General features: G+C 35.8%; 1 protein-coding gene across 1 annotated transcript; it reads left to right on the top strand.

Annotated features, from left to right (window-relative positions):
• Positions 1 to 850: 850 nt before the first annotated feature.
• LOC145009619 (uncharacterized) lies at positions 851 to 3,310 on the top strand. The gene has a single exon (XM_078968279.1). It carries the CDS (start codon positions 851 to 853, stop codon positions 3,308 to 3,310), a length of 2,460 nt encoding a protein of 819 aa, XP_078824405.1.
• Positions 3,311 to 8,983: the final 5,673 nt, after the last annotated feature.

The raw sequence follows: 8,983 nt of genomic DNA, 5'->3' as shown, positions 1-8,983 counted from the left end.
GTAGTCCAACCTAGATATGTGTGGTTGATTTTATTATCATTTCCGAATCTGAATTCTTAAGTATGTGTTGTTAGACTGTAACTTGAATTTGACTTATGCTTAACATCTAGTAATCTTTGATTTGATCTTAATCATGTGTTTGGTTAGTTCTCTTTTTCACTTGATCAATGAACTAGGGTTCTATTCAATCTAGTTAATCAAATCATGAAATTCATATATGTTTTATTATTTGATGTTAGTAACACTCACTTACTTGGTTGTAATTAGATCAAAATTAGTGCAATCAAAGATTAAATGTTTATATTCCCAAGCTTAAGAGGAATGTTAAACATTGTTGGTAATTAATGCAAGAACCTAATGTCATTTAATGATTTAATGCAAGAGCTTATTTGGGTTGAATCAATTAAATGAAATTTTATTTAAAGAGCTTATTTTGAATAAAATACTTTTGCCAATTTGGATATTAGAGTTTATTAATATCCAACTTACCAACCTAGATTGAACATGAGTTATAATCATATTATATCTTTCAACATAATACATATATAAGAGTCAGAATCGGAAATGTACTTCTTCTACTGCGTTTGTTTTCAATCTTTCTTATTTATGAAGTTTAATTCAAGTTTAAATACAAACCCCCATTTCAATATTACTTGTATTATGTGTGAAAATATGGCAAGATAAAAAGTCTCGTATCTCTGTGGACCGACCCTGCTTACTCTATACTATCTTTAGTATTAGAAAAAGCAGTGATTTAAGTTATATTAATATTATTTTATCCCATCATTTGTTGGTTTGACACCCAAAAAAATTGGCACCGTTGTCGGGGAGACGGTAGTACTAATTGTTTATGCCAAGATCTTTTCGCACAGGTACACCTTTACCAGTTGATTTGGAAATAGAGAAATCTGCTAAACAGAGAAGGAAGCAAGCCAGACTTTTAAAGAAACAACAACAATCCAGAGCTTCTTCATCAAATCCATCAACTACATCCACTCCAACATCCAAAAGTATCACCCCACCATCTTCACCTACTCCTACCATGGTAGACAACCATGGAGGACATCAAAATCCTCCACATCCACCACCTGAACAAACCTTTAGACAATGGGCTACTCAAGATGTCACCCAACAACCTTTGTGCATAAATTACCCTGCAGCAATCAACTTTGAACTCAAGTCTGGACTCATCCATTTGTTACCCTCATTCTGTGGTCTTGAGAATGAAGACCCACATAAATTCCTTAAGGAATTTCATGTTGTTTGTGTGGGTATGAAGCTACATGAAGTAACAGAAGATCAAATCAAGTTAAGGGCATTCCCCTTTGCTTTACAAGATTCAGCCAAGGAGTGGTTATATGACTTACCACCAGGGTCAGTCACAACATGGAATGAACTTGCAAGGATGTTTCTGGATAAATATTTTCCCGAAATGAGAGCTTCAGCTTTACGTAGAGAGATAATTGGCATCAAGCAACAAAAGAGAGAAGCCTTTCATACTTATTGGGAACGGTTCAAGAAATTGTGCTCAAGATGTCCACAACATGGGATTACAGAATATCAGTTGCTGCAGTATTTTTGTGAAGGAATGTCATCTTGGGATAGGAGATTACTTAATGCATCAAGTGGTGGATCTATAGCTGATAAGACTCCAACAAAAATTAGAGTTCTTATCAAGAACATGGCAGAAGAGTCCAAGCATACAGTTCAAGAAGAAGAATGGTACATAGATGCACCCCAAGGTGTAAAGGAGGTCCAGACTCCTCAAATTGAAGCTCAATTGTCCGAACTTACGAAAGTGGTTATGATGCTAGCCAAAGACAAAGGTGTGCAACCCACACCCCATCCATGCGGTATTTGTACTCAAGTGGGGCATCCAACCGACATGTGTCCTCAACTTCAAGAGGAAGATTATGAAGAAGCAAAAGCCATGGGAGGTTTTCTTGGGTCTAGTCAGAGGGGATATGAGCAGCCACGAGGTGATCAAAGATGGAACAACAATCAAGGTTGGGGAGGAAATCAACAAGGGAACTATCAACCAAGTCAACCGCATCAATACCAACAAAGATCGCCTTTTCCACCACAAAACTTTCAGCCAAGGCAACCACAACACCCTCCTCAACAAGCGGGTTCATCAAGTATGTCTTTAGAGGACATAGTAAAAAGTTTGGCAACTAGTACACAAGCTTTCCAACAAGAGACAAGAGCAAGCATAAAGAACTTAGAGAAACAAGTTTCACATCTTGCTATTTCCGTAAGCAAACTAGAATCTCAAGGAATGTTGCCTGCCCAAACTGAAGCAAACCCAAGGCACAATGTGTGTGCCATCACATTGAGAGGCGGGAAAAGCTATGATGGTCCAAAATTTTCGGTTGATCAAAAAGAATATGAAATAGCGGTCGAAGAAGCAACCAAAGAAGAGAAGAAGGAAGAGAAAACAGTCAAAAAGAAGCCCTTCATCACTGATTCTACAGCCACACCTGCTCCATTTCCTGAAAGATTAAAGAGCACGAAGAAAGAATGGGAGGAGAATGACATCATGCAAATGTTCAAGAGAGTTCAAATCAACATTCCACTCCTCGAGGTCATCAAGCAGGTACCTAGATACGCAAGGTTCCTTAAGGATCTTTGTGTATCTAAAAAGAAATTAAAAGGAAATCAAGTCGTAACGGTTGGGGAGCATGTATCCGCAGTTTTGCAAAAGAGGATGCCCCCAAAGTGCAAGGATCCCGGTGTCTTTACCGTACCTTGCAAGTTGGGAAATCTTTATGTACCTCGAGCTATGCTTGATCTAGGTGCATCTGTAAATGTCCTACCATATTCTCTTTTCAAATCAATTGGTGTAGGAACATTGAGCAAAACCGATGTGATCATCCAACTTGCTAATCGGTCTTTGGTACACCCAAAGGGAGTATTAGAGGACGTGTTAGTGCAAGTCGATGAATTTGTCTTCCCGGCTGATTTTTATGTCTTAGATATGGGAGACGATGACTCTCCAAGTTCAAGTTCCATTCTTTTGGGTAGACCTTTTCTTAAAACTTCTAAAACAAAAATCGATGTCTACAATGGAACCTTGAGTATGGAATTTGATGGTGAAGTTATCAACTTCAATGTGCATGAAGCACAGAAGACTCCTTTTGATGTTCAATCTGTTAATTTTGTCAATTTGATCCATCCCTCAACAAAAAAGGGTTTGAACTTGTCTAACAATGAATTTCTGGAGTTAGTTTTGTCACGAAAACTAGACAGGGACAAAGCCAAAGAGCTTGCAAAGAAGTTTGATATGGATAATGAAGTGTTGGAGATTTGAGAGTTTATTGATGACAAGAAGCATGTGAGGAGTGATGATATGTTAGAGAGGCCCACGTATCGAGACTGAAGCACAAATAGTTGGGGTCCAAGTCGAGCCAACAACATTAAAAAGGGGCGGCTAACCGGGAGGCAACCCGGGGGTATTTTTGTCATTTCGTATATTTTCATTGTATTTTCTTTATTTTCAAACTTCCAAGTTGTTTTTCATTCTAAAAAAAAGGGTTAAAAATCATTTTTCGGGCAGTAGAGGTTTAGCGGGTTGCAATTTCAAAAAGTGAAAAAAATCAAGTTTTTTGGCTTTCTCAGAAGTTTAGACGGCCGTGTAAACTTATGCCTTGCATTTACACGGGCTGTGTAAACGATTGAACACGGTTTTTATGATTCAGGGATTTACACGGCCGTGTAAACCCTCCCCTTTGATTTACACGGGCCGTGTAAACGCAAAAACAGGGCTGAACGATTTTAAGGTCAAATCTCGATTTTTCTAACTCATTCTTCACTCAATACCTGCGATTCCCTCTCTCCCTACTGCCCCCTTCGAAAAAACCCTTCCAAATACTCAATTTTGCATCAAAAAAATCAAGCTCCAAGGTATGAAATTCCTCCCTTTTCTTCATCTTCTTTATCTTCCACATCCATATCCTCCGCCCGGTCCTCAATAGGACGGCTACGCCTCTCTCCAAGCATTGAGGACGATGCTATACTTTAAGCTTGGGGAGGGGTATCCATCCATGCATTATTCCGTTGCATGTAGGTTGCATGTAGTTTTGTACATATTGCATTAATTTTCATTTCATTTTCGTTTTCATTTTTTTCTGCATGGAAAATTTTTCAAAAAAAAAAAAACGATCCAATCCCAAGCAACCGAATCTTTTCAAAACAGTTGAGCAGGTAAATGAGTCATGTGCCTTGAAATTGGCTTGCTTTTCTTATTGAAAAAAATCTAAAAGCAAGTTAATCACACACGAGCACATCTCCTGAAGCTACTTGTGCAAAAGAGAAAATGAGAAGATTGTCAACACTGAAGCATAACAGCAGGTATGAGTTAATTCTTTGGGACATATGACCGGTCTTATGAGTAGTAATGCTCAATTGAACTTAAAATATCAAATTCAAAAGTTCATAAAAAGAATGCAAAATCTCAATGTCCCGCCTTCCAGCGCTCTTAAAAGTCCTTTCTACTTATTCTCTTTTATATATACCCTGCTTGAGGACATAGCTTTCAACTATACTTACGGGTTTTTGCATGTTAACATTTAGTCCCCCGAAAAATGTCTTAGAAGTCCTCACGGTAATAGACCGTGAGATGTCCCACAATAGAAAAGTCAAGGACGAAAATATAAGGAAATTGGCCAAATAAATAAATTAATAAGAGTGTTATGTGTTAACTTAGTTATTTGTATATGTGTTATATTTAATAAAAAAAACTATTATTAAGTTAATCTGTGACCTTTGGGATTCGAACAAGTAAACTCTGAGGGGTGTTCTACACCTAATCACCTAAAGCTAAATTATTTGGGATTGATTGGGTTGAAAGTTCGCTATACGGGTTCCATAGAAAGTCATGAACTTAATAATAGTAAATAAAGCTAATCCGTGGCCTTTGAGGTTCGGGCAAGTAAACCCGAGGGATCTCTTTAAATCTAGCACACTAAGGTCATTTGATTTGGATGTGTTGGTTGAAAGCCTGCTACATGGATTTCAAAGAAAGCCATGAGCTTTATTTATAAAAAAAATGTAATTAGAAAGTTTGTACATAGTTGTGTTTATAGTTTAATTAGATGTTGTGTTTAGGAAAAATAAATGGTTGTCAAAAGATTCCATTGGACTTGGATTTGAATTTATGACATTGGACTGAATGTTAATTACTTCGACTGGTGTAAGTGGTTTGAAGTTTGTAACCAATCTAGATAAATATTAGGGAATTTTTAGAAAAGATTTTCAGAAAAAGATTGTTGTTGACCAACAAATAGCTGGAATCGAACATTGTTATATTTTATGAAACAAAGATGGTTGAGCATGTTTTGTCACATATAATTTCACGAGAGTAAGACCATAATTTGTTCCAAGAATTGACTTGATAATATTGAAAAGGAATAAGTGTTGTGATCTTTAATTCTGTTGAGTTGTACTAGGGAGTAGCCAAAGTCTTGTTTCTATTATCATTTAATATTTTGAGACTAAAGCAAAGTTAACTCGAGGCATGACAGGTACATTCTCAACTATGGTACAAAACAGGGTAATTTGGTTGGATCTTTTCATGTTTGTTTTGATTACATGCATTAAGTTATAAATAGTTTTAACTTTAATTTTCTTTTCTTCTATTCTATTTTTTTTCTTTTCCAGTTTAAATCTTCTTGTTCTTTCTTGAGGAAAAGAAAGGTTTAAGCTTGGGGAGATTTGTTAGGTGCATTTCATGCATTCATTTTTTATAGTTTTAGTTCATAAAAGTGCATTACATTTAGGTTTAGACTCATGCATTTTGTATAATTTCGGGATTTTTCATGATGCAATTCCATTCACACGCTTTTAGGATATTTCAGGGACTTATGAAGGTTGGATCTTGTTGGAGGAAGTTATCAAGAGTTGGAGACAAAGTTGTAGAAGTTTTGGAGCTTTGAAGGGAGAGAATGAAGAAATGAAGAATTTGGCTTCACAGGAGTTTACACGGCCGTGTAAATTTATGCCTTTGATTTACACGGGCCGTGTAAACGTATATGCAAGGACATTCTACTTCAAAGACCTGGAAGAATTAAGCATTCTACTTTTCTTGTTTACACGGTCGTGTAAATGGAACCCTTTGATTTACACGGGCTGTGTAAACGTCTCGGCAGTTTTAAAGTGGTTTTGTCTTCTTATAATGGATACAATCAGTTTTTATGAAGATTAGGTCGTATTTTGGGAGGAGAAGAGACGATTTTCAGAGCTTTGGCAAGTAGATTAACACTTGGAAAACACTTTAATTTCTTTTTGTAAGTCAATTTGAAGTTTAAACTTGTTTGATTTGTAGTCCAACGTAGATATGTGTGGTTGATTTTATTATCATTTCCGAATCTAAATTCTTAAGTATGTGTTGTTAGACTGTAACTTGAATTTGACTTATGTTTAACATCTAGTAATCTTTGATTTGATCTTAATCATGTGTTTGGTTAGTTCTCTTTTTCACTTGATCAATGAACTAGGGTTCTATTCAATCTAGTTAATCAAATCATGAAATTCATATATGTTTTATTATTTGATGTTAGTAACACTCACTTACTTGGTTGTAATTAGATCAAAATTAGTGCAATCAAAGATTAAATGTTTATATTCCCAAGCTTAAGAGGAATGTTAAACATTGTTGGTAATTAATGCAAGAACCTAATGTCATTTAATGATTTAATGCAAGAGCTTATTTGGGTTGAATCAATTAAATGAAATTTTATTTAAAGAGCTTATTTTGAATAAAATACTTTTGCCAATTTGGATATTAGAGTTTATTAATATCCAACTTACCAACCTAGATTGAACATGAGTTATAATCATATTACATCTTTCAACATAATACATATATAAGAGTCAGAATCGGAAATGTACTTCTTCTACTGCGTTTGTTTTCAATCTTTCTTATTTATGAAGTTTAATTCAAGTTTAAATACAAACCCCCATTTCAATATTACTTGTATTATGTGTGAAAATATGGCAAGATAAAAAGTCTCGTATCTCTGTGGACCGACCCTGCTTACTCTATACTATCTTTAGTATTAGAAAAAGCAGTGATTTAAGTTATATTAATATTATTTTATCCCATCATTTGTTGGTTTGACACCCAAACAAAAGAGGACAGTGGGAGCACCATTAACCTTGAAGATATTCAAAAGTTAACTGCTTAAGGAACCTATGAAGACACTAGGGTTCAAACAGAGGTAGAGATTCTAGTTGAACCAGTTGAAAATTCATTACCTCTTCGTCGTTCCAGTAGAGTTAGCGTGCAACCTCAGATTTATGGTTTCCATATAACTGCAGAAAGTGATATGTTTATCAATGATCAAACGCTGATAAATTTGGATGAACTAGCAAACTATAGGGAAGGAATGACAGGCATTGAGACAGATAAGTGGAAATAGGGAATGGACAGTGAGATCAAGTCCATATACGATAACCAAGTTTGGAATTTGGTTGATTAACAACATGGTCGAAAGACAGTTGGTTGCAGATGGATCTTCAAGAAGAAGAAAGACATGAATGGAAATGTGCACACATTCAAGGCACGACTGGTTATGAAGGGATTTACTCAAACCCCAAGGATTGACTATGATGAGACCTTCTCACCAGTGGCTAAGATAAAATTGGGGATAAGGATTCTAAGGGATAGGAGTAAAAGGCTAATTGAACTTTGTCGAAGTGTATACTTGGAAAATGTGCTAAAACGTTTTAGTATGGAAAATTCCAAGAAAGGAGAAATGCCCATCCAGAGTAATAACAAACTAAGTAAGACTCAGAGTACGAGTACTGAGGTAGAGATATCAGAAATGAGTCAGATTCCATACGCTTCCACCGTTGGATCAATATGTATGCTATGACATGTAGTCTCCCTAACGTGTTTTTTTCTTTGAGCATGGTCAGTCATTATCAGGGAAATCCAGGTAATGCTCATTGGATAGCAGTTAAGAATATTCATAAGTATCTACGAAGGACTAAGGACTGGGTCCTAGTACTTGGTGGCAGTGATACATTGAGAGTAAATGGTATAGTGATGCCAACTTTCAAATAGATACAGACAACTTCCATTCTTAATCTGGATGGGTGTTTACTTTAAATGGAGGAGCAGTTACTTGGAAAATTTCCAAGTAAGAGACAGTGGTTGATTCTACATGTGAATCAGAGTACGTATTGGCAAGTGAAGCATCAAAGGAATCAATTTGGTTGAAGAACTCCATTGGAGTTCTTGGAGTTGTTACAACCATTAAGGAGTTAATGGAACTTTTCTGTGATAATGAAGGGGCAATCACCTTGACAAAGGAACCAAGAGATCATGGAAGATCAAGACATATCGCCATAAAGTAGCATTTCATCAGACATAGAGTAGAAGAAGGTCACCTCATTGTGAAGAGAATATCATCTGAAGAGAATCCTGCAGATCTACTTACAAAGGATCTGAGTAGGGCTAAGCACATTCAGCATGCCTAGAGCATAGGTCTGAGAGATGATATTATTTTTAGTAGTTAGATAGTTAGTCTGAAACTTGTAACAAAGTAAATGTAATTGAATTTTGGTAATTAAATAATAGAGATTTATTTATGAGTCTGTTTGCTACCTTTTGTCAATTGTTTGTTCTTGTGTTTCATTTTTTATGTTTTACTTCCTGAATAATATGATTATTCAAATTCCAGATTCGTTCATACTTTTGGAAATAAGTGGTGAATTAAGACTATCATGAACTGGATTGTAGATTGTCTAGGGGTGTTAGACATAGCAATAGTATTGATGCAATGTTCATGAGTACTTAGAAATGGAGATTTAAGTATTGGATTAACCGGTGCTTAGAGAATTACTTCATGGAATTAATCACGAGTAATTCTGAGATGATAATATCTTATAATCTTGAAACCGAGATATATGAGTTGTAGTTTACAATTCGGTTGTGCATTGATAATATGTAAATGCATCAGTAACGTGATGTTATAAAACG

Source organism: Lactuca saligna, chromosome 8, assembly GCF_052625555.1.
Source record: "Lactuca saligna cultivar CGN05327 chromosome 8, ASM5262555v1, whole genome shotgun sequence".
Classification (NCBI taxonomy): domain Eukaryota; kingdom Viridiplantae; phylum Streptophyta; class Magnoliopsida; order Asterales; family Asteraceae; genus Lactuca; species Lactuca saligna.
This window is presented reverse-complemented; position numbering and strand designations above follow the sequence as displayed.

Bases quoted from the DNA above. Each gene is read 5' to 3' on its own strand.
- LOC145009619 (XM_078968279.1), top strand. From the start codon at position 851: ATGCCAAGATCTTTTCGCACAGGTACACCTTTACCAGTTGATTTGGAA.